Source organism: Acomys minous (genome assembly GCF_964271855.1).
Source record: "Acomys minous genome assembly, chromosome: 2".
NCBI classification, from domain to species: Eukaryota; Metazoa; Chordata; class Mammalia; order Rodentia; family Muridae; genus Acomys; species Acomys minous.
Genome location: NC_140484.1, coordinates 75,965,634 through 75,991,366, shown reverse-complemented (window position 1 = coordinate 75,991,366; position 25,733 = coordinate 75,965,634). Strand labels below are relative to the sequence as shown.

The following is a 25,733-nucleotide window of genomic DNA, read 5'->3' as shown; positions in this document are numbered from 1 at the left end:
GTCTTGCTGTGCAGGCAGACCTCAACCGGTGTTCCTCCTGCCTGAACCGCCAAAGTGCTGGGATGACAGGCGTGTGCCACCACACCTGGTCGAGTCTCTGCAATCTTTTTTTTAAAAAAATCTTTATTTAATTTTAATTTGTGTGCGTTGATGTGAGGGTGTCAGATCTTGGAGTTATAGCTGTGAGCTGCCATGTGGGTACTGGGAATTGAACCCAGGTCCTTTGGAAGAGCTGGCAGTGCGCTTAACCACTGAGCCATCTCTCCAGCCCCTTAAATGTTGCATATCATATTTGATCTCTTTTGAGATGGTCATCTTGAAAGAAACCTGAAGTATTGGCTGTTTTTTAGCATATTGCCCCCATTTTTAATGAATCCTTTGTCTTTTTGCTTGTATAAGGATGATAATAAACTCAAACTCACCCAGCAGACATTCAAATGGTTTTAGGATTTAGCATCAGGAAAGCGAGTAAAACGAGGACGGAAACTGTCTGCTGAATTTGGCAACTGCAGGATCTTGATGGCGTTGCTGGGAGCCACATCATGGGGGCGGAGGCAGCAGATGCCAGACTGCAGAGATCTGAAAGGAAGGGAACCGTGAGGCTCTGCAAATGGAATGCTGGCCCGGTGTGCAGCCTAGCAGAACAGCCTTGTATAGCCAGAAGGAGCTGCTAGCCTCCGTCTTTCGCTGCAACAAAACAAAGAGAACACTGACAAACATTTTCAATATTCCCACTACAAAGTTTAGGTTTGTTTTGGTTTTTTTAGTCTTTTTATTTCTTCGGGTGGGATCTCACATAGCCAAGGCTGCCTGAAACTCACTGTGTGGCCAAGGATGACCCTGAACTTCTGATCCTCCTCCCAAGTGCTGGGGTTATAAGTGTGGGCCACCACACCCAGTTTATTTGGTGCTAGAGATTGAACCCAGGACTTCATGGACGGTAGGTAAACACTCTACCAACTAGCTGTATCCCCGGCCCTTTGTTTTCAATGCTTTTGGGAACATTTATCTTGTGAGACAAGAAAGACAGAGGTTTTCATGCTTAAAGGGACTCAAAGATGAGACTAATTTCATTCAATCCTTTTTTTATTAATTTATTCATAATACATCTCTATTATTATCCCATCCCTTGTATCCTCCCGTTCCTCCCTCCCTCCCATTTTCACCCTATTCCCCTTCCCTATGTTTGTGACTGAGGGGGACCTCCTCCCCCTCTATATGATCATAGGATATCAAGTCTCTTCTCGATAGCCTGTTATCTTTTCTCTGAGTGCCACCGGGCCTCTTCATCAAGGGAACGTGGTCAAATATGGGGTTCCAGAGTTTGTGTGAGAGTCATTTCCTGCTCTCCACTCAACTGTGGAGAACGTCCTGTCCATTGGCTAGATCTGGGTAGGGGTTTGATGTTTACTGCACGTATTGTCTTTGGTTGGTGTCATAGTTTGAGCAGAACCCCTGGGTCCAGATCCGTCCATCATAATGTTCTTTTTTTTTTTTTTAAATATTTTATTTAATTTTAATCTATGTGCATTGGATGTCAAAGTGTCAGATCTTGGAGTTACAGACAGTTGTGAGCTGCCATGTGGATGCTGGGAATTGAACCCGGGTCCTTTGGAAGAGCAAGCAGTGCTCTTAACCACTGAGCCATCTTTCCAGCCCCCATCATAATGTTCTTATTGTAGGTTTCTAGGACCCTCTGGATCTTTCTATTTCCCCATTCTCCCATACTTCTCTCACCTAGAGTCCCAATAGGATGTCCTCACATCTATCCCAATTTCCTGGTAAGTGAAGACTTTCATGGGACATGCCCCTTGGGCTAGTGTCCAATTATAAGTGAGTATATACCATGTGAGTCTTTCTGCTTCTGGGTTAACTCACTCATGATCCTTTCTGGTTCCATCCATTTGTCCACAAATTTCAGGAATTCCTTGTTTTTAATAGCTGAGTAGTATTCCATAGTGTAAATGTCCCACAGTTTCTTTATCCATTCTTCTACTGAGGCACATTTAGGCTGTTTCCAGGTTCTGGCTATTATGAATAAGGCCGCTACAAACATGGTTGAGCATATGTCCTGGTTGTGTGCTGGAGCATCTTCTGGGTATAGTGCAAGGAGTGGAATAGCTGGGTCTCGAGGAAGCCCTGTTCCCAGTTTTCTGAGACAGCGCCAGGTAGATTTACAAAGTGGTTGTACAAGTTTGCATTCCCACCAGCAATGAAGGAGTGTTCCTCTTTCTCCACATCCTTACCAGCATGTGGTGTCACTTGAGTTTTTGATCTTAGCCATTCTGATGGGTGTAAGATGGAATCTCAGAGTTGTTTTGATTTGCATTTCCCTGATGATTAAGGAGGTTGAGCATTTCTTTAAGTGTTTCTCAGCCATTCGATATTCCTCTGTTGAGAATACTCTGTTTAATTCTGAGCCCCATTTCTCAATTGGGTTATTTGGTTTGGTGATGTTTAATTTCTTGAGTTCTTTATATATTTTGGATATTAGACCTTTGTCAGATGTAGGGTTGGTGAAGGTCTTTTCCCAGTCTGTAGGCTGTCACTTTGTTCTGTTGACAGTGTCTCCTGCCTTACAGAAGCTTCTCAGCCTCATGAGGGTCCTATTTATTAATTGCTGACGTTAAGCCCTGGGCTGCTGGTGTTGTGTTCCTGAAGTTGTTTCCTGTGCCAGTGTGTTCCAGGCTGTTCCCCACTTTTTCTTCTAACTGACTTAGTGTCTCTGGTTTTATGTTGAGGTCTTTAATCCACTTGGACTTGAGTTTTGTGCATGGTGACAAATATGGGTCTAATAGCATTTTTTCACATGTGGGCATCCAGTTAGACCAGCACCATTTGTTGAAGATGCTATCCTTTTTCCATTGAATGGATTTGGCTTCTTTGTCAAAAATCAAGTAGCCATATGTGTGTGGATTCATTTCTGGGTCTTCAATTCGATTCCACTCATCAACCAGCCTGTTGCTGTTTTAATTACTGTTGCTCTATAGTACAGCTTGAGATCAGGTATGAAGATTCCTCTGGAGGATCTTTTATTGTACAAGATTGTTTTAGCTATTCTGAGTTTTTTGTTTTTCCATATGAAGTTGAGAATTGAACTTTCAATGTCTTTTAAAAATTGTGTTGGTATTTTGATAGGGATCGCATTGAATCTGTAAATTGCTTTTGGTAAGATGGCCATTTTTACTATGTTAATTCTCCCAATCTATGAACAAGGGAGATCTTTCCATCTTCTGATGTCATCTTCAATCTCTTTCTTCAGGAATTTGAATTTTTTTTTCAAGCAAGTCCTTCACCTGCTTGGTAAGAGTTACTCCTAGATATTTTATATTGCTTGAGGCTATCGCAAAGGGTGTAGTTTTCCTAATTTCTTCCTCTGCACAGATGTCCTTTGTATATAGGAAGGCTACTGCCTTTTTTGAGTTAATTTTGTATCCAGCCAATTTGCTGGTGTTTATCAGCTGTAGGAGTTCTCTGGGGGAATTTTGGGGGCCACTTGTGTACACTGTCATCTCATGTGCAAATAGGGATAATTTGACTTCCTCCTTTCCCATTTGGATCCCCTTGATCTCCTTTTGTTGTCTTATTGCTCTGGCTAGAACTTCCAGTACTATATTGAAGAGCTATGGAAAGAGTGGGCAGCCTTGCCTGGTCCCCGATTTTAGAGGAATTTCCTTGAGTATCTCTCCATTTAATTTGATTTTGGCTACTGGCTTGCTGAATATAGCCTTTATTATGTTGAGGTAAGTGCCTTGTATCCCTGATCTCTCCAAAACTTTAAACATGAATGGGTGTTGGATTTTGTCAAATGCTTTCTCTGCATCTAAGGAGATGATCATATGGATTTTTACCTTCAGTTTGTCTATATGGTGGACTACATTGATGGATTTCCATATATTAAATCCCAGGCATCCCTGCATGCCTGGAATGAAGCCTAACTGGTTATGGTGAATGATATCTTTGATGTGTTCTTGTATTCGTTCTGCAAGTATTTTATTGAGTATTTTTGCATCAATGTTCATAAGAGAAATTGGTCTGAAATTCTCTTTCTTTGTTGGGTCTTTGTGAGGTTTAGGTATCAATGTGACTATGACCTCATAGAAAGAATTTGGTAATGTTCCATCCATTTCTATCTTTTGGAGTAGCTTGAAGAGTATCGACATTAGCTCATCCTTGAAGATCTGGTAGAATTCTGCACTGAAACCATCTGGCCCTGGGCTTTTTTTGGTTGGGAGACTATCAATGGTTGCTTCTATTTCTATAGGGAAAATGGGACTATTTAGCTTGTTTATCTGATCTTGACTCAATTTTGGCAAGTGGTCATTCAGTCCTTTAGTCATTAATGTGAATACATCTGCTGTGCCGTTCTTTGCATTTTTATGTTGATTAGTTTTGCGACAGGTTTTTTTTTTTGCTTTGTTTTTTCCAGATAAGTTAGCACAGTTCTCCCTAGAACACCATCCTCCTGCCTCAGCTTCTTCAGTGCTAAAGTTATAGTCATGTGCCCCACCTGAGCTCTGATCACTGTTTTGTTTTAAATTTTAAAAAGTGCACCTGTTGGTGGTGTCACATGCCTTTGATGCCAGCACTCATGAGGCAGAGGCAGGCAGATCTCTGAGTTCTCTGGTCTACAGAGGGAGTTCCAGGACAGCCAGGTCTGCACAGAGAAACTCTGTCTTGGAAGGAAAACAAAACGAAACAAAACAAAACAAACAAACAAACTGCTAACTAAACATTTCAAATGTTTTAACATGAATGAGTTATTCACATTGAACTATGCCTGCATGGACGCCTGTGCCATGAGATGGAACTGGATCCTCTGGAGCTGGAGTTACAGATGATTGTGTAAGCCCACTTATGCTGGGCATTAAATCTAGGTGCTCTAGAAAAGCAGCCAATGCTCCTTTTTCTTTCTTTTTCTTTATTCTTATCTCATACAAATACATCCTGACTGGAGCCTCCCCCCACAGTTCACCCCCCACCCCCTACACACACCTGCCCCCTCCCCCAGACCCACTCTGAACTACTGAGTCATTTCTCCTGCACCTTAATTAATTTTTTACAAAGTGATATTCTTTCTTCAAGACGATAACATCTAAAAGATTTAACTTCTGATGGCTCAATTCATGGGCAGAGCTAAGTGACATTCCTCTTCAGACAATAGTGTAGAAAAAAGAACGAGGTAGGCAGCGCCCATCAGCCTAATGTTAGGCAGGACCTTAGAGACAACTCAGTTCTGCAGCTGTCAGTGTAAGATGGGGGGGGGCCTAAGTCCCACTTCCTGGAGCCCAATGGGACACGAGAGTCCAGTCCGATGCAATCAGCAAGGGATGCTTTATTGATCCATTGCCATGGGGTCTACCAAGCTCTATTGAGCTGGAGACCCTGAATAAGCAAAGCTTGGGTCTTTTATACGCTTACAGAAGCAGAACTTAGTACAAACATGATTGGTTAGTTGGCCTTTAAAATGATTGGTTACTAGTTATTTTATCCCTGAGGGGCAAGAGCTCAGCTCGGGACATCATGTGCTGTCAGCTTTTCATCAGCATTGTTGACAAGAGGAGCAACTGCATAAGGTGACCCACCAAGCCTATGACCCAGATGAGCTGAGTTCTGCAGCGGAGTCTCAAATGAGCCCAAATAAGCCATGAAAATGACCACACTGGAGACGTGGGACTGTCTCATGTGACTGCATCATGGGTGCAGATTTGTGTCTCTTCATTACACATGGGCTGCCATCACTGGTTTGCATTTAGGGGCTGTGTGGCTAGTAGATTTGTTGTTGTTGTATTTTTTTTTGTTTGTTTTATTTTGTTTGAGACAAGGGTCTTACTATATAGCCTTGGCTGACCTGGAATTCATTATGTAGACCAAGCTAGCTTTGAACTCTTAGAGATCCACCTGCCTCTGCCTCTGCCTCCACAGTGCTGCGGTTAAAAGTGTGTGTCCCCATACTGGGCCATCTCTCTGCTTAACTGTGGATACAGCTTCTGCCGCTGTGACTCCATCACGGTGGTCACATATTTTATCACAGCAACGAGAAAAGAAACTGAGGCAGGAGCCTTGTATCAAGCTTCTCTTTAACATTGGTATTAAGCTATTACTCACTTGGCAGCTAGGAGCCTAGACTGGGTGGTCCAATTCTGAAGCCCAGGCTCTTATCCACTGCACCAGCTGTCTACCCTGGGACCCCCAAAACCTGCGGTCATGCTCTGCAGCCCAGCAGCTCCCAAGTGTCTTCTCCCCAAATTGTTCTCTCTCTCTCTCTCTCTCTCTCTCTCTCTCTCTCTCTCTCTCTCTCTCTCTCTCTCTCACTCTAGGTAGTCAAAATACTAAGTTTGAGGGGCTTGTTTTGTTTTCTAGTGTTCAGTGCTCCTACACTTAGCAAGAGCCCCAGACCAAAGGAGGTTTTTTTTGTTTTTGATTTTTGTTTTTGTTTGTTTGGTTTTTTTTTTCAAGAGAGGATCTTTCTGTGTAGCCTTGGCTGGCCTAGACTCACTCTGTAGACCAGGCTGGCCTCGAACTCACAGCGATCCACCTGCCTCTGCCTCCCGAGTGCTGGGATTAAAGGTGTGCCCCACCAACGCCTGGCTAGGTGGGTTATTTTTAAGTTGTAGTGAAACCATCCACATTTTTCTTTATCCTCCCCTTGGTTATAGTAGGCTTTTTTGAAGGAGAGAGATCCAGGGAGAAGTTGCACCAGGAGTTGCGTGTAGTGCACGTGTTTCCTATGGGAATGCACTTGGGCAGGGTTTGAGGTGGGGGAGGGGTGTTCAGTAGCAAACGACTAATCTGCAATCCCTTCATTTCTCAGGTGTGGAAACTGAGGTCTGGAGAGGTGATGTGACTTGCCTGAAGTCATGCAGCTAGTGGCAGAGCCTGGCCTAGAAGCCAGGTGTCCTGGATCTCAAGACACCCCACTGCCTGAGGAATGGAACAGGTAATGTGTTTTACAGTGGGGGTGGTGGTGGTGGGGGATCAGACCTTGCAGCCTGAGGTGTCTGATGGCCACTGAGTAAATGGACGAAGCAGCCGCTCACAGTCCCGAAAGGTTTGGTAGAGCTGAAATCAAAGATTTGAGGTTCAGCCCCTAAGACTCAAAGACACCAACTAATACCCGTACCCCCGAGGCAGACATCCCCTCCTGAAGGTGGCTTTTCTCTGCCTGTCCACACATGTCCATCTCCAAACAGCTTGGCCGTAATTCATCTGGCCATCCTGCTACCCAGGGTCCTCACCAATGCTGCTCACAGTGTCATGAACAGCAGTGGCTGCTTGCCGCGCATGCGTGAGGAGGTCAAGGGGGAAGAGAATGAGGGAGCGCAACTAGGAGGCTCCACTGGAGATCCAGGACGGAAGGCTGGCTGGAGGGGGCGTCTGCTGGTTAATGGCTGCTAACGTTGGTCACTGTTAGGAATGCTGCAGGACAGACGGACCAGAAAGCCCACCAAAATGGGAAGGGAAGGGGGCTCTGGTTTCATATATTTCCATTTGCTTCTGTGGAAGGAAATTTTTAAGCCAAGTATTGGCAAACAAACCCCACCTCAGTTGCTGTGAGATATAGCCTGAGTGTTAAGTGTAGGGCCCAATGTCAGCCGTTGATAGTACGTACCCGTATCTCTTTAAGAGGCAGAATTATCACTTTGTCTGTCTAGTCAGTGACTGTTTGTTGAGAACCCACTTTTGCCGAGCAGTTGGGACACATCGTGTGAACTAAACAAACATCCCTGTCCCTCTGGAATTCAGTCAGAACAAGGTCGCCAAATGAGCCAGTCTCTTGGAAAAGCTAATGGGAGAGAAAGCTTAGGAGAAAATGACGTGATTCAACACTATTGATTAAGGTGAAGGCTTATAAAAAGGACTGTACTTATAGATTGAAACTGACTAGATCCGTTTGAGATTTTTTCCAGGCCTGGTGAACACTACAGGGGACTTGCCTGAGCTGATAGCTGTGACTTTGGCTCTCCTGATAGGGCAGACCCCCTCCCACCCCGCCCCCAGGCACACAGTGTAGCAAAGAAACCATAAGACACAGCTGGCAGAACAGAATGTACAAAGAAATTTTTCTCTTTTTTTAATGGTTTTTCAAGACAGGGTTTCTCTGTGTAGCCTTGGCTGTCTGGACTCACTCTGTAGACCAGGTTGGCCTCAAACTCACAGCGATCCATCTGCCTCTGCCTCCCGAGTACTGGGATTAAAGGCGTGCGCCACCACACCCGGCCTACAAAGGAATATTTTAAGCGGGCAGCCAGGCACCAAGGGATCAAGGAATTTTGCAGCAGGTGTGTGGCTGCTCCCCAAGGGAGTCTAAGAGCATCTGCCCTCAGGGTGATTGCCAGGTGGGGAGTGAGCCACAGACAGTGGGCAGGAAGTAGTCACTGGGCTAAGGTCCCTGAATCATTTCCAACCTCTGAGAGAAGAACATTCATACAAAGGTGTTGGAACAAGGGTTTAGGTAGAGGAAAGAGAGGAAGTGACTTTGGAACTCTGGGGCAGAAGGCCAGTCACAAACTTGAATTCTTATTCAAACCTAAATATAGTCAGAGAGACGGAGCACCCAAACCTCAAAATCTCTCTTAAACGGGGACAGAATCCATCCCATCCATACTGCTGCTTGGCCTGGTGACACGGGAGGTAGGAATAGGGAGCACCCATCTCCATGCACCCAGGATGGAGGGAAAGAAGGAGGAGCTAACACTTGTTGCTCCTTTCCCTTTGTCTGTCTCTACAAATCCCCACTAGTCCTTTCTTGGTTGCCATGACAACAATGGCTCCTGAGAGTCTTAGTCATTAATTAACTTAGGTACTCACCCAAGATGATGTTTTCTCAGCACTGCTGATCAGGGCAGGCATACAACCCTAACCTGTGCCTGCACTTCTGTCTGCCCGCCTTGGGTACCACTGTGTGATCCACCCTTAATTTTCAATGGTAGCTACCCTCCCCCCGGAATCCATCCTCTACATCCCTTGCCTTCCAACCTCTATCATTCCGTTCCCTGTGGAGGTTTTTCTGTCTCACTGGACTTTGGGGCTGGGCGTGTCTTCTTAGCCACGAATCAGGATGAGAAATTCTGCTTGATTCTCCGCTGTCCACCCCCATCGGTGGCAGCACTGTTCACTTAGACTCTGGATCGCCCTGTCACAGGTGTACTTGCTGCAGAGTCAAAGTCCCAGGAGTCAGCATCCGTTGGCTCAGGCCCGTAGCCAGAATCGTGGCTCTGAGCGAATCCTTCAGTTTGGGGAGGGAAGTCAGGTGCCTTTCACTGCGTTCTTGTTAAACCTAATCTCAGGAGATGATTCTCCCAGGAGGAGACGTATTCATAACAAGGAAAGTGGTTCTCGCTTTGCACTGTGGAATAAAATAAAAACATAAGCCATTTATTTGTCTATCTGTCTGTCTATCTATCTATCTATCTATCTATCTGTGATAAGGATCAAACCCAGGGCCTTCAGTATGTTATACCACTGAGTCGGAGCTGTGGCACATGTAACTTTCAAGTGTTTTTGGTAGCTGTGTTTTCATTTAATGATAGACACACATGAAATTAATTTAACATTTTATTGAATCCGGCGCCTCTAAAATACCATGTCAGCATGTGACCAACATAAAAATTATCCAGTGGTACGTTCCTCTCCATTCTTTTTTTAACTGTTTGAAACACAGGGTGATTTTTCTTTTAACTCTTAAAGCACGGTTCAATTGTGATGCTAACTGTCTACTGGGGTCCCCCAAGAAGACCAGAGCTTTTGCTCTCCAGCATGCATTGCCTCCACAGTGACCTTTGTAGCTCATCTTTGTCACATCTTTTGACCTTGAAGCAAAAGCTTGTCCACTCGGCAATTTTTAAACTGCTTTTGTCCAACCCATGTCAATCCACTCTCTCTGCGTCGTGAGTGCAGGATTTATATACACTGAAAAATAACTCAAGCTGTTACTGCCAGCAATATGTTCTTCACACTTTTCTTGTAGATTTTGCAGAAAATGTACATGCTGTGGATGATTACCACTGAAAATATTTTGCATGGTTTTTTAAAAAGATGTATTTATTTACTCTATGTCTATGGGTATTTTGTCCTCATGTCTGTCTGTGCCACACATGTGTGCAGTGCTTGGGGAGGACAGAAGAGGTGTTGGATCCCCTAGACCTATTATAGATTATTGTGAGCTGCGATGTGGGTTCTGGGAGTCTGGGTCTTCAGGAAGAGCAGCCAGTGCTCTTAACCACCGAGTCATCCAGCAGCCCTGGATTTGTGTTTGAAAATGCACAAAATATAGGCAAGCGGTGGTGGCACACGCCTTTAATCCCAGCACTCGGGAGGCAGAGGCAGGAGGAGTTTGAGGCCAGCCTAGTCTACAAAGTGAGTCCAGGATAGTCAAGACTATGCAGAGAAATCCTGTCTCGAAAAAACAAAACAAAATAAAATAAAATGCACAAAATAGTTGCCAGCTTGCATTATGAAAGTTAGATTTTTTGTTTTTGTTTTTTAAGACAGGGTTTCTCTGTGTTAGCCTTGGCTGTCCTGGACTCGCTGTGTAGCCCAGGCTGGCCTCAAACTCACAGTGATCCACCTGCCTTTGCCTTCCGAGTGCTGGGATTAAAGACATGCACCACCACGCCTGACGAAAGTTGGATTTTAATATAAATTCCAATCCTTTTCTAGGTAGGGCAAAAGGACAAGTTTTTCTTCCATTATGAGCTTCAGGTTTATCTTCTTCACTGATGAAAAAACCCGCAGAAATCATTGTCATTTTCTGTCTTTGACCATGAGGTACCTGGCAAAGCATGTTTTTTTTGTTTCAAGAAAATCTTGCGTTGGAAGTGACAGCCCCATGAATCTTTGTGAAATCTGTGCACAGTTCAAGCAACAAACGTTGGCATAGTCCCAACATGGCCACGTTCACTGCCTGGCACTCCTCTCACAGGTTCCATACATTGGTGGTGAGTCACCGCATTGTACATCCACACTGAACAGTTTTAGCAGCCGTATCTTTCTAGTCTGCTCCTGGAAGCGGCGCAGATATTTTGAGTATACATCGTACCGTGGGACGAAGCAGTAAAGGGAAACAGCAGTCTCCCTCTTGTTTGGAGATTCCCGATGAGTCTGCATTTCTGGAGCGCCATCTGGCATGGCAGGAACACGTTTCCCATAGCTAACTGAAACGTAAACGATTACGGCAGTCCATTCCACAATTGTGAATTGGCAAGGCCTCTTGATAAACTTGGAAGATGCTGGAGCGTGAGCGTACCCAACTTTAACTGGGCGGTGTCTTGGTTTCTTTTCTGTTGCTGTGACTTAGAAACAAACAAACGAAACTCAGAAAAGGGCAATTTAAGGGAGAAAGGATTCCTTTCAGCTCACAGTTCACAGTCCTTCATAGTGGGGAAGTCACGGCTGCGGGAGCTTGAAGCTGCTGGTCATGTTATGTCCACAGTCAGAGGAGAGTAACGAGGGCCGTCCTAGTGATCCCTTTCCTGCTGCAAAGGCTCCTCTAACCAGGGAGTGGCCCCGCCCACAGCCCTGAGGGCTCTCCCGCATCAGTAAGCATGGTGATCCCACACACAGGGTACCAGAGGCCCGTCTCCCAGCTGAGTCTGGATTCTGTCAAGTTGTTGACAATGAACACTAACAGCCATTAGCAGAATCTCAATGGCACGATTCAGCTAAAATGTGATTTTCCCCGCTTTTAATTTATTTATCTTCGATACACACTTTTATTCTATGGAAAACTATTTGCTGGCCTTTTAAACACTGTCCACTTTCCTCTGTGGGACTGGCCATGGTGGCTGGCCTAATTTTCATCCCCACAAGCAAAGTCTATTAGTTGAGAAAATAAGAGAGCATTTCTGTCAGACTGGCCTGTAGGTAAGTCAGTGGAGAATTTTCTTGATTAAAGGTTGATGTGGGAGGCCCCTGGGGTAACCCTAAGGAAGCAGGCTGCACAAACCATGGGGACCAAGCCAATAAGAAAGAGATGGCTCAGTGGTTAAGAACACTGCCTGCTCTTCCAGAGGACCCAGGTTCAATTCCCAGCACCCACATGGCAACTCACAACTGTCTGTAACTCCAAGTTCTGACACCCTCATACCAACACACATAAATTAAAATGAAATAAAATATTTTTTAAAAAAGAAGGGTTATTTCATAGTCTCTGTTATAGGTCCTGCCTCTAGGTTCCTGTCTGAGTTTGGCTTCCTTCAAATAATGAACTGCCCTAGGGACATGTATGGTGAGCAAACCCTTTCCTTTTCAAGTCTCTTATGGTTCTGACCTTTTTCACAGCAATAGAAAGCAAACTTAAGAGAGTCAACCTCTGACCTCTACACTCAACACAGGTATGGTGTTTACACACACACACACACACACACACACACACACACACACACAGTAGGGAGGGGTACCTCTGTACTTCTGTGAAGGAAGAAAGACAACCCAGACCAACCTGAATCTGATAAGAAGTTAAGCCTTTAAGTATTACTCATATAATTAAAATTAACTTAGAAGAAAGAACTTAAGAAAGGGGAAGTCATGACAGAAGCAGAAAGATGAACAAAGAGCCCAATTAAATAGAATTAATTGCCACACACATTATAAAGTGGCTAAATAAGTTATCACACGGCATAATATTTAATGTGAATGTCAAAAGCAATTCTTCAAAGAGAAGATATACAAATTACACGGTGGCCTCTCTATAAGCTGAAAATGGGACGTGCCAGGCAGCGATCAAAACTAATTTACAAAGCTTTTCGCCACCAGTGCTTGGCTAGCAGCCAGGGAACACATCCCAAGCTGCTGTGGCACTCGGTCCTCACGCTCAGCACCGAGTGCAGTAGTCGGTCCCGGTCCATCCTCCAGGCCCTCACGCTCAGCACTGAGCGCGGTAGTTGGTCCTGGTCCATCCTCCAGGCCCTCACACTCAGCACTGAGCACGGTAATCGGTCCCGGTCCATCCTCCAGGCCCTCACACTCAGCACTGAGCACGGTAATCGGTCCCGGTCCATCCTCCAGGCCCTCACACTCAGCACTGAGCACGGTAATCGGTCCCGGTCCATCCTCCAGGCCCTCACGCTCAGCACTGAGAGCGGTAGTCGGTCCCGGTCCATCCTCCAGGCCCTCACGCTCAGCACTGAGCGCGGTAGTCGGTCCTGGTCCATTTCCCACATCCAGGCTCACTGTTCGTTCTCTTCCTTCAGCCTTCTCTTTTTCCGTTGCTTAAATGTATGTGTTGATAAATGGTAATTGTGTAACAGGACCAAAACAACATAGCCTTTCTCTTGCGGTAGGGACAGAGGCGGGGAAGTGGCTAGTAATGCCAATAGGACATGCATGGATGCATTTAATTCTTTCTTAAACTCAAAATTACCCTAACCTCTCCTAACACTGGTTAAATAAATTAGCCAAGAATGATAATAAAGCCGGGCGTGGTGGCACACGCCTTTAATCCCAGCACTTGGGAGGTAGAGGCAGGCGGATCCCTGCGAGTTCGAGGCCAGCCTGGTCTACAAAGCTAGTCCAGGACAGCCAAGGCTACACAGAGAAACCCTGTCTCAAAAAACCAAAAATAAATAAGTAAGTAAGTAAATAAATAAATAAATTAGAAGAGGCCAGAGAATCATCTGGAACTCCACCAAAAAGCATCCCGAACTCAGGGCTTCTTGGAAATGTTTGCAGAGTTGAAGCCGCGTTTTCCTTAGTCAGGACTGTGGCTGCTGTAAGGCACAAATGGACAAATTATAACAAATAGAACACTGTCCGCCCAAGGACAGTAATGACTCATGCTGCAAACGACAGGCAGAGGCTGGTGGCCTCAGGAAGGACAAAATACCCTGAGGCCACCCAGTGGAACAACACAGACAAAGCCTGGCAGTCTAGATCCTTTTATAGTTAGCTCTGTCGTGCGTCCAGGCCTCCCTGATGCAAAGTGAACCAGGCCTTTTCAGAAGGGCGACAAAGGCTGTCGAAAATAACCAGAATACAAAAGCAAGGGAAACAGAAAACAGCATCAGCGGTGGCGGGAAGGGGACACGTACACAAAGCGTTCTAGATGGAGTATTATTTCACTATAGAGAATATAATGACCCCCTTCCCCCCCCCCCCCGTTATGGTAACATTCACAGGTGCCTATTAGTGAAAAAGCACAGCACCGACGGAGATGAAAACAACAGATATTGGGCTGGTGAAATGGCACAGTGGGTAAAAGTACTCGCTGCCAAGCCCGCCAACCTGAGCTCCGGCTATGGAACCCGCACGGAGGAAGGAGAGAACCAACAGCCGTAAGCTGTCCCCTGACCTCCACACGTGTGCCATGGTATAAGAGCCCACATGCATACACACAGGAGCACAAAAAAATAAATGTAAAATATCCTAAATATAGATATCGTCCAAAAAAAAGTGCCATTCTGTTTTTTAAACATCTCTAACTGTGCCCACCACCCGTTTCTGCTGCTGGAGCCGGCCTGGGAGCTGCTCCTCTTTACGTATTGGACACTGGGCTTTCAAAAGAGCCTGTTAGACACCTGATGCACACTAGAGACCGCACTGTTGACAATAAAATAATCTTCCTGGATGCTTGGCAAAGATGGCTCAAAAAGGATGCTTTTTAAGGATTTGCTTCGTTTTGTTGTAATTAAAGACCTGAGTTCAATTTCCAGAAACCTGCACATGAGCTGGAGCTGTGGCTCAGCACCTAAGAGCACTGGCGGCTCTTGCAGAGGACCTGGGTGCCATCATTTATAACTTTAGTATCAGGAACTCAGAAACGCTCTGGTTCTGACTTCCACATGTACCAGGCACACATGTACTACATAAACCTACATGAAGACAAAACACTCATACACAGAAAGAAAGAAAAAAGAAAGGAAGGAAGGAAGGAGGGAAGGAAGGAAGAAACCCTGTTATAGAGGAGGAGGAGACAAGTGGGGACCTGGGCTCGCTGATCTGCTCTCCTCCACTGGTCTCCACATGCAGACACACAAACACCTGGATGAGGACCCACAAACAGGCACACACTCACACAGAAACCCGAAGACATGTATCTTATACTGTTCCTCGCACTGAGTCTGTTCTTGGGTCCAGGAGCACATATGCAGCTTATACACTGGCTGAGCCCATTATACTAGATTAGTGAGAAGGAGCCACTCCAATGCCAAGTGTAGCTTGAGACATCAAAGAGGCAGCACCATTCTCAATGACAACCCTCTGGCAGGGCTCGCCTGATATGTGCAGATGGTTTGACCCCCTGTGCCTTAAGCCAAACAAACTAGTGGAGTACCTGGACGAACGCTACTGCTGCATTAGGTGGTTATTATTTTGATTTCAGCACTCCTGAAACCAACCTCTGAAGCTAAGAGTTCTTGCTATTCTCAGACATAGACAAAAAGAAAGAAAACTTAGGAATGTGTAAAAGCACACACATGGTTTAATTTTCTGGTAAGTAGCCTCCAGCATGTTTTTAGAGCACTTAGAATGTTTTAGAAACCTAGTTAGGACAAGCAAGGGAGCTCAGTAGGTAAAGGCACACGTTTCAAAGATGGATGACGAGTTCCATCCCTAGAACCCACGTGGTAGGAGAAAGCCAAGTCCTACAGTCCCTGACCTGCACCTACACACCATGGCACACACATCTATACATACACACACCTATATATATACTCACACCTATACACATACACACACCAGGGCACGCACACACATATACACACACACACCATGGCACATGCACACAACTACACACACATACACCATGGCACACACACTTACCTATACACACACACCGTGGCACACACACCTATATACACACACCTATATACACACACACACCTATACACACAACCACCATGGCACACACACACCTATGCACATACACACCATGGCACACACACACCTATACATACACACACCATGGCACACACACACCATAATACACAGTAGTAATACTAAAAGTAAGCATTTAAAAACCTAAATCTCTTTAGGTAAAAGTCCACGTTTTGTATTCTGAAAATCTTTGGGACCCATAGCCTATGCCCTGAGTGTTTTGTTAGGGGCTATTGAGGTGACTGCCTCCCAAGCTTCAAGCAAAACTGAGACAAAGAACAAAGCATCATCCCATAGAAATATTAAAAACATTGAAATATCTCTATGTTATCTTGGCTGTCTTGGACTCGCTGTGTAGACCAGGCTGGCTTCAAACTCATAGCAATCCGCCTGCCTCTACCTCCCGAGTGCTGGGATTAAAGGCGTGAGCCACAACACCTGGCTAATTAATTAATTTTTAAAGAAATACTTGTAAGTCTTGAAAAAAAATCATCTAAGGCCAGGCACAGTGATGCTCTCTTGTAATTCTAGCTCCCAGAAGCTGAGGCATGAAGACCCCAGGTTCAAGGCCAACCAGAGCACATAAAGGATCCTTGGGGTGGGGGGGGGGAGAGAAAGGAAGGGGAAGACAGCCCATCCCTTGAGGAAACTAGATCTGCGATTTCTGTTTCTGTAGAAAAGGATAAGAAACATGGAGCTTTCAAAACTGAAAAGATGTAGACAGCTCTGAAACCAGAGGCAAAACCGTCATCTTAACTGTTTTATTATGAAATAGTGAACATGAGGTAAAGGGGTGCAGTCCTTACCACGCAAGCATGAGGCCTGGCATTCGAATGCCTAGCACTGAATGCAGGGCGGGCATGGCGGCTGCCTGCCTGTAATCCCAAAGAGGCTGGTTTCCTGCCACAAACTGACTAGGTAGACTATCCAAACTGGGAAAGCTTGGGGCCGAAATATGAAGGTGGAGAGCTGTCGAGAAAAGGACCTCAGTATCAACCTATGGCCTCCACATGTATGTAACCCACCCACCCACACCCCTACATATACATGCATGGACACCGTACACACAAGCACAAAAAAAAAGGAAAGGATGTGTGAGATGATGATGATGATGATGATGATGATGATAGTTATTATTATTATTATTAAAATATATCACTAGTAGTAGTTGTACTGTATAAATAAAATTTAAGGGCAACTCATTTTTGAGTGCCCTTATGGCTATAGCAAGTTATTTCTTTGCTTCTCAATAAATGTTACTTCCTTACTCTTAAAAAAAAATGACCCAGTGGTTAAGAGCACTGGCTGCTCTTACAGAGAACCCAGATTCAATTCCCAGCACCCACAGGCTCACAACAGCCTGTAACTCCAGTTCCAAGGAAGTCTATGCCCTCTTCTGGCTTTCATGGGCACTGCATGCATATATGCAGGCAAACCACTCATTTTTAAAAAAGGATCAAATAAAAATCAGAATGTGATATTCTGATAATTATTTGTGTTTTTCTAGAAAAATATATGAATTTAACTGTAAAAAGTTTCACAAATCATTTCCATTTGTTCTGTAATAGTATTTACATTTTGTATTCCTAGTGATGTTTTTGAGCTATCTCTCTGTTTTATGCTTATTCAATTCAAGATTTATCTTTCTTTGGATTTATTTTTATTTTTATAATGTGTACAGTTGCATGCAAGTGGACTCAAGCCTGGGTCTTCTATAAGAGCAACGAGTGTTCTTGACCCCTGAGCCAGCTCCGTTCCTCTTTCATTTTGTTTCTTCTTTCCTTCTTGAATCGTGCTCAGAAAGTCAATTATGCCATTTCTGCTTTGGGGATCTTGTTAAGATTTCCTTTGCAGACTGTTAATATCCTTCATTACTATAAAATGCCACAGGACCATAAAAGATGTGTTTTCTGTTTTACATTATAGCACTTGACACAAAACGACAAAGTTGACCTTTAAAAATATCCACACTCAGAATGGATGCAATCCACAGTGGGAGGTGTATCTCAGTCCACTGAGGACTTGCCTAGCATGCAGGAAGCCAGAAGCCCAGGGTCCCATCCTCAGTACACATAACTGGGTGTGGTGGTGCACACCTGTCATCTTAGCACTTGAGAGGTGGAGACAGGGGGATCAAGGTCAGTTGGGCGTTGGTGGCGGAGGTGGTAATAAAGCTAGCGGTAGTGGTAGCCATCTTTAATCCCAGCACTTGGGAGGCAGAGGCAGGCAGGTCTCTGTGAGCCCAAGGCCAGCAAACCATGTCTTGGAAGGGAGAAAAAAAAAAAAAAAGAGTTCAAGAGTTCGCCCTTGGCTATATAGTCACTTTGTAAACAGCTTGGACTGTACAAGACCCTGCTACAAAGTAATTAAGTAAGACAGACAGAGACAGACCTTCAGATCCTCCAAACCTTTCTTTTTAATTTCCTTACTGACTGACAGGCTGAGAATTGGTCCTTAGAGTCTGCTGGCCACTGTGTTCTTTCAGCTTCACTGGAGTTCTACCCTCTTTGTCCTGACTCAGTTTCCCTGTTTGTCCCAGTTGTGTTCTTTAGACTTGGATCCAACTTCATCTGAATCTGATATTGAAAACCACATGCCCAGCTGCCTTTTCCCCCTGCTATATCTTTGTTCAGACATGTAATCCCAGACTCACCAAAAACCTTTGGCATGTTCTTTTATTTCCAAGCAAAAGCTAAGTCTTTACTTTAAAAATTATTAGATTTAAAATTTTTTATTTTAGGTGTATGTGGGAGCAAATGCGAGAACATTGGAGTCTGGTCTTTCCCTGTGCCATGTGGGTCTCAGGGACTGAACTCAAATTGTCAGGCATCAGGTTCCTCCATGTAGCCAGCGCAGGACCTTTTATTGTCTCTTTGCTTTTTTAAGAATTGCCCTCTAACTATTTTTTTCCCAAATGTGTATGGGTGTTTTGCTTACATGTATGTCTATGTATCACATGTGTATCCAGTACCAAAAGAGACCAAAAGAGGGTGTCCTGTCTCCTGAAACTGGAGGTACAGATGATTGTCAGTGGGTGGGTGGGTGCTGGGAATTGAACCCAGGTCCTCTGTAAGGACAGAAAACGCCCTTAATCACTGAGCCATCGCTCTAGCCCTGCACCTTGGATTTTGTTGTTATTGTTGTTGGTTATATCAAGATTTTATTTTAAGTGTGTGTGTGTGTGTGTGTGTGTGTGTGTGTGTGTGTGTGTGTAGGTGCTGTTGAAGATCAAAAAAGATCATAGTTACAGGTAGCTATGAGCCCCTGGTGTGATTGCTGGAAACTGTGCTGGGTCCTCTGTAAGAGTAGGAAATACCTTTACTCCCGCACCGTCTCTCTAGCTCCACCAGCCCAGGTTTTCACTTTTTCTTTTTTTTTTTTTTTTAGCCAATCTTAGCCTCGGTTTTTTTGTTTTTGTTTTTTCTTTTTGAAATTGATTCTTTGGGGGTTTTAAATTCCAAGCTCATTGATGAAAATTTCAAGTATGATTTGTCCAACTTATACTCTCTAGCATTTCCTATGCTTTCTACAATCTGATAGAAGGTGCTTGCCTTGCTGCACTCCGTATTTATTTATGTATGCCATTTTAATCTTTGTTATAGATGGCTTTTATCCTTTTGGAAAAGTTAAATGTTCCAAGAACTTCCAATTTCTGAAAACACTTATTGACCCACAAAAGTAGAAGAAAAATGGCTGTGCTTGCTGGCACACTGTATTTTGTCCATTTTTACATCAGGGACAGGAAGAGCAGGCAACAAAGAGAAAAAGGTAAAGAGTTTCTGGGATCTGCTTCTGAGTTGAGTTAAATCCCATCCCCGGGCTGGGCGTGGTGGTGCACGCCTTTAATCCCAGCACTCGGGAGGCAGAGGCAAATGGATCTTTGTAAGTTCGAGGTCAGCCTGGTCTACAAAGGGAGTTCAGGACAGCCAAGGCTACACAGAGAAACACTATCTTGAAAAACAAACAAAAACCCCCATCCCCAGTAGGCTTGGCTCTCGGTGTTCCCTTCTCAGCCTTATTAGGTGACTTCACCCTGTATCTGCTTACTAGGTGCGGTGAGGAAGCAGACAGCAGGGTGTCTCTCCTGGACAGATGCGCCACAGTCCCCACAGGCTGATTGGTTTTCCTTGGGTACCTCTTTTGTCTGCTCTTTTGTGGAAGGCACTGATAATAGCAAACCCCCTCTCAACTAAATAGTGCCAGACCTGGGTGCCTTTCGGCTCTCTCTGGGGCTTAGATGAGAGCGAGGGGCTGCTAGTCTCCTTCCTATCTGCCTCTCTCCTCCCTTGCTTCTTTCCAAATTGCCAGGCTCTGTTGATATTTCCAGGGTCATCACCCTTTACCACCTGTATTGGTTACTTTTCCTGTCGCTGTGTGACGACATCCCTGAAAAAAAAAAACCCACCTGAGGGAGGAGGCATCATTCGGGCTCATCATGGAAGCGGGGACACAGCGGCGAGAATAGCTTGCAGATGAGGCTGTGAGGAAGCAGCGGAGCAGAAGCCTGCAGAGGATTAGAACCCACGAGGCCTGCCCTCCCACGCTGGCTCTGCTCCCCCTCCTCAAGTCTCCATCATCACCTCCCCAGTAGCACCAACGTCTGGGGACCAAATTTCTCTTTGAGAATTTGATGTGTAGAGATCTGACTTAAGATAATAATGACAGAAGTGCCTAAGGACTTCTCCACAGGAGTCATTATTGGTGCTTAGTTTAAAAGATCAAGGTCAAACAATCTAAGTAGCCGGGAATAGAGAACTGCTGGAAAGTGATGCGACAGCAATACAGTAGGGTCTACCTGTCCACTAGTGGCAGAAGCGCTGGTTAAGGAACCTTCACCTTATTCGCATAAAGCCAAACAGAGGGATGCTGCACTCATGCAAACGTGCTCACATAGCAGAGCTTTGCAAAAATTCAGGCTGGAGCAAATCATTGTCACCAGCATCGCGTCCACGGATAGCACTGAATTCATATGAAAAGAATTTGTCAATGGACCGCTTAGACGAGAGCGTGGATGGATGACAAATGATGCCGGGATGGTCAGAGCCATTTGTCCATAGACAAGTAGAAGAACAGTTTCATTTACTCCAGTGGAGAAGGTGAGACGAGTTGGGAGAAAGAGGGGTGATGGGTCAGAGAGTCCCCAAAACACATTCCATCTTGATGGTTAGCTGTGAGAGCTCGCAGAGCACAGAGAAGCCACTGTCCTCAGAGTGACAGCTTATGACAGTGTAGGGAGGGCTGGAGAGATGGCTCAGCCGTTAAAGGCTAGGCACACAACCGAAAAATATAAAATTAGCTCGGGAGAGAGATGCCCCAGGCATAGGCTACTGCACTTCATTTCCCCAGTGTTGATGATGGGTGACCCCAAAAACTCAAATTAATGTGGCCAGGGCAGCTAAGCCAAGCCTCAGCATCCATGCTTTCTATTGGGGACCAGTTATCCAGTTTTTAGTCTCTGGATCGGGGCAAACCTAATATAGCATCAATGACTCCATCATAAACCACACAACATAAACTACTAGATCTCCCAACAACTGATTAAGATTCTTTTTTTAAAAAGATTTATTTATTTATCATGTGTACAGTACTCTGCCTGCTTATACCCCTGCAGGCCAGAAGAAAGCATGAGATCACATTATAGATGGTTGTGAGCCACCTAGTGGGTGCTGGGAATTGAACTCAGGACCTCTGGAAGAGCAGTCAGTGCTCTTAACCTCTGAGCCATCTCTCCAGCCTCCTGATTAAGACTCTTATCAGATAAGATATTACAAGGCCTAACAGGGTTACCTCCCAGGAACAGAGCAAGGAGAAGTCCTTCCTTAGAACTGTTGAGGGGTTTGGCCATCTCAGGCCTGATGAAGCGAGTCTTTCTCGAAGAAGAAGGTGTAAATGGAAGCAGGCGGCTGCCTGTCAGTAGATATGTGGGCGTGGTGCCTGGCCAACAACCCTCCCAGGAGGATAGGCTGTGAGAATTCCTGAAAAGGATTTACTCTCCAGGGTCTTGCGGAGATCTGTGAGCAGGCAGAGTCTTGGCTCATAGGGAAAGTGTTTGACTGGGGCAAGGGTGGTAAACAGAACTGCCAACAAGCCAAAGAAGAAGGCTTAGATTGTAATATTAGTGGGCAAGACTTGGAGGTGGAAGGGCATTCCGACGGGGATGAGAAGCCAACATAATATGCTTCTCATATATGTGCATACATGTGCATGCATATGTATATGTGTGTTTGTATGTGTAGTGCTTATAAATGAGTGTGTGTGCACGTGTGTATATGTATGTGTCTTAGTTGGGGTGTTATTGCTGTGAAGAGACACCATGACCAAGGCAACTCTTCTTCTTTTTTTGTGTGTGTGGAAATTCCTTAGTTTTTTAAAGATTTATTTATTTATTTTTTATTATTATTATTATTATTATTATTATTATTATTATTATTATTATGTATACAGTGCTCTGCCTGCATATACAACTGCAGGCCAGAGAAGGCATCAGACCACATTACAGATGGTTGTGAGCCCCTATGTGGTTGCTGGGAATTGAACTCAGGACCTCTGGAAGAGCCTTCAGTGCTCTTAACTTCTGAGCTATCTCTCCAGCCCCCAAGGCAACTCTTATAAAGGAAAACATTTCACTGGGGCTGGCTTACAGTTTCAGAGGTTTAGTTCATTACCATCATGGCGAGAAGCATGGCAGTATACAGGCAGACAGGGTGCTGGAGAAGCCACAGAAGGGGACTGAGTCCCACACTGAGCCTGCACAGTGACACACTTCCTCCGATAAGGCCACATCTCCTAATAGTGGCACTCCCTGTGGACCGATGGGGGCAAGTTACAGCCACACTACCACAGTATGCACACATATATGTTTATACTTATGTGTGGGTATGTGTGTGCATTGAGCGTAAGTGCCATGAATACGTGCATATGAACACCTCAAGCCAACCTCAGGGATTGCTCCTCAGCGGCTGTCTACCTTGTTTTCTGAGACAGGGTCTCTCATTGGCACCTGGTGCTTGATTAGGCTAAGCTGGTGGGCCAAAGAACTCCAGGAATCTACCTGTGTCCACCTCACCAGTGCTGGCATTACAAACATACAACACCATGTTAGTTTTGAAGATGCACACCACGCCGTCTCCACAGCCTCCCCCAGCACACATTTTAAAACTTTATTCCATTTGACTCGCTTTGGGTGTAAGCTGTGAGTGTGGTTGTAACGAAGACACAGGAAATACCCCAATTGAAGTAGAAACCTCGTGACTGTTCCTGAGAAACACAGTATTGAAAGGACAGTGTGGAGGAACAGACAGACACACGTGGAAGGAGCCCCAACTCTAGCACTGACTTACCTCCATCTTCCCACTCACTCTTGCTAACCAAAGCCAGTCCAAAACTTAACGGTGTAAACTGCACCGCTCTTCATTGCTTGCCATTGTCATTGTCATTGCTTGTCTGTGGGTCAGCAAGGTGGTTTCTCCGGCCTGAAATGGATGTCTTCATGCATCTGTGGCCAGTTGGGGACAGCGACTCTGTCAGTCTAGGCTAACCTCTGTGGATGCCCCGGCCTTGCTGGAATCGGACTTCACTCTAGCAGGCATTTCCTCCTGAGAAGCTGTCCTGGCCTTGGCTGTGTGGCAGTGATCAGGTTCCCAAAGATCAGATGAAAGCGTGAATAGTCTCTTGCAGCCAGACTTAGAACCAGCCCGCCATCTCTCCCTCTGCATTCCCAGCCCATGTAGACAACAAGGGAGTAAGAAAGAAAACAGGCAGGCACATGCCTTTAATCCCAGCACTCTGGGAGGCAGAGGCAAGCTGATCTTTGTGAGTTCGAGGCCAGCCTGGTCTATAAAGCGAGTCTAGGACAGCCAAGGCTACACAGAGAAACCCTGTCTAGGAAAAACAGGGGGTAGAGGGGCAGAGGGAGGGAAGAGAGGAAGGATGGAGAACTCTGGTCATCCTGTCACCACATGGGGGCAAACTCCTGGGACCTCCAAGTCCTCAGTGGCTTTATCTATAGACCAGAGGCAGCATTTCCCATCTTGGAATAGTGATGATTTAATGGTCGGTGCATGGGAAGGCCCTGTTTCTAACATGATGGCTGTTCTTCTGTGTGTTTGCCTTCGTTTTATTGCTGAGAAGAGACATCATGACCACAGCAGCTCTTATGAAGGAAAACATTTCATTGGGGCTGGCTTCCAGGTTCAGGGGTGTGGTGGCCCTTTATTGTCACGGTGGGAAGCATGGTGGCACACAGGCAGCCACCAGCTGCAAGAGCTGGAAGTTCTACACCTGCATCTGCAGGCTGCAGGAAGAGACAGTGACACCCTGGTTAGGCTTGAGCTTCTGAGACCTCCCAGCCCACCTTCACCCTCCCCACCCCCCACCCCTACCCTAGTGACTCATTTCCTCCAACAAAGTCACACCTACTCCAACAAGGCCACACTTCCTTATAGTGACACTTCCTGTGGGCCTATGGGGGCCAATTTTATTCAAACTACCGTGTTCATTTATTTCTTCTTTTGTTTTCAAATCACCCCCCCCCCTTTTTTTTTTTCAAGACAGGGTTTCTCTGTGTAGCCTTGGCTGTCCTGGACTAACTGTGTAGACCAGGCTGGGCTCGAATTCACAGTGATCTGCCTGCCTCTGCCTCCCCAGTGCTGGGATTAAGGGCGTGTGCCACCACGCCCAGCTTCAAATTACCATTTTATTCTTAAAACCAGACCCATCATCAGTGCCACCAACTGTCCTGAGGAACGCGTTCTTCTTACACCTGTCAACACTCATACTGAACAACAGGTTCTGGAATGTAAAGAGGACGACTTTCTGCACCTGCCCTTTAGGCTTTGTCCACAACAACCTGTGGTTTTCCGAGGCTGACTCAGGGAAGGAAATTGCATTTGCTCAGTGCAGTTAACAAGGCCTCCGTGACTCATCTTCCTCCCTGGGCGCTCTGACTCCAACCTGCGTGGGACAGCCTGAAGGGAGCCTCGTGAGGCCTCCACTGTCTCTGTGCCTTCCCCTCCCCCTCCCCTTCCACCATGCCCAGCACTCCCTCATCTGTCTCCATGGCTACAGTCAGATGCTCTGGGTCCTGTTTCTTGTCCCCCTGTGGACAGGTCACTCTTTGCTCTTCCTCCGGGCCAGCAGTGCCTTTAGGTAGAGACCGCTGGAGACCACACCACACTAAATGCCTTGGCAAGCAGAACTCCCTCCCCCGTGCATTTTAGTCCTGATTACTGGAGAAAATTACAGTTTGCTTTCACACCTTTCCTACAACTTGCTAGCTTCCATTTTTAGCAGAGTCTCCGAAGTTTCTCTGTGAAGAGAGCGGCAGCCAGACTTCGGTGATCCTGCAGGACTTCGTTATTCTTGTTTTCATGTTTTTCTCTCATGGCCCTTGGTGCTAGCTTCACATTGTTTTCATGGTAATATACGTTTCCTTCAGAACCACACTTAGCCAATATAAACGGCATTGCTTCAAAGGGAAAAACATCCTTACATAAATAATCCTGTGGGTGGACCCACAGGGCAGAATAAAGAGAAGATACTTTATAAAGATCAGCTGTGCAGAGCTCCCCAAAGTAGGAAAATCATTCACAGCCGAGGCATTGGCTGTGGAGTGCTCAAACAGGATGCACAAAGCCCTGGGCCCAGTCCCCAGCACCCCATAAACCGATCGAGGTGGCTTGTGTCTGTGGTCTCAGTACTTAGGAGGTGGAGACCGGAGCCCCCTTAGTCCAATCTTGGCTTTGTATTGAGTTCAAGGGCAGTGTGGTCTGCCTAAGACCCTGCCTCAGAAACAATAGTAAATCGAACACCCAGGTGTGGCGCTTACAATTCAGAGCTTCTGGGTTTAGTGGCTCCTGCCTATAAATCAGGACTCAGGAGGTTGATGCAGGAGGACCATGAGTTTAAGGCTCTCCTGGACT

General features: G+C 45.6%; 1 protein-coding gene across 3 annotated transcripts in view; it reads left to right on the top strand.

Annotated features, from left to right (window-relative positions):
• TNRC6A (trinucleotide repeat containing adaptor 6A) overlaps positions 1-25,733 on the top strand; it is a 171,979-nt gene that overhangs the window by 26,672 nt on the left and 119,574 nt on the right. For all 3 annotated transcript variants that reach the window (XM_084767106.1, XM_084767104.1, XM_084767108.1), the window contains exon 2: positions 6,815-6,940. In XM_084767106.1, the coding sequence (XP_084623232.1) occupies positions 6,861-6,940 (80 nt within the window). In that variant the 5' untranslated portion in view covers positions 6,815-6,860. The remainder of the gene's footprint in view (positions 1-6,814; positions 6,941-25,733) is intronic.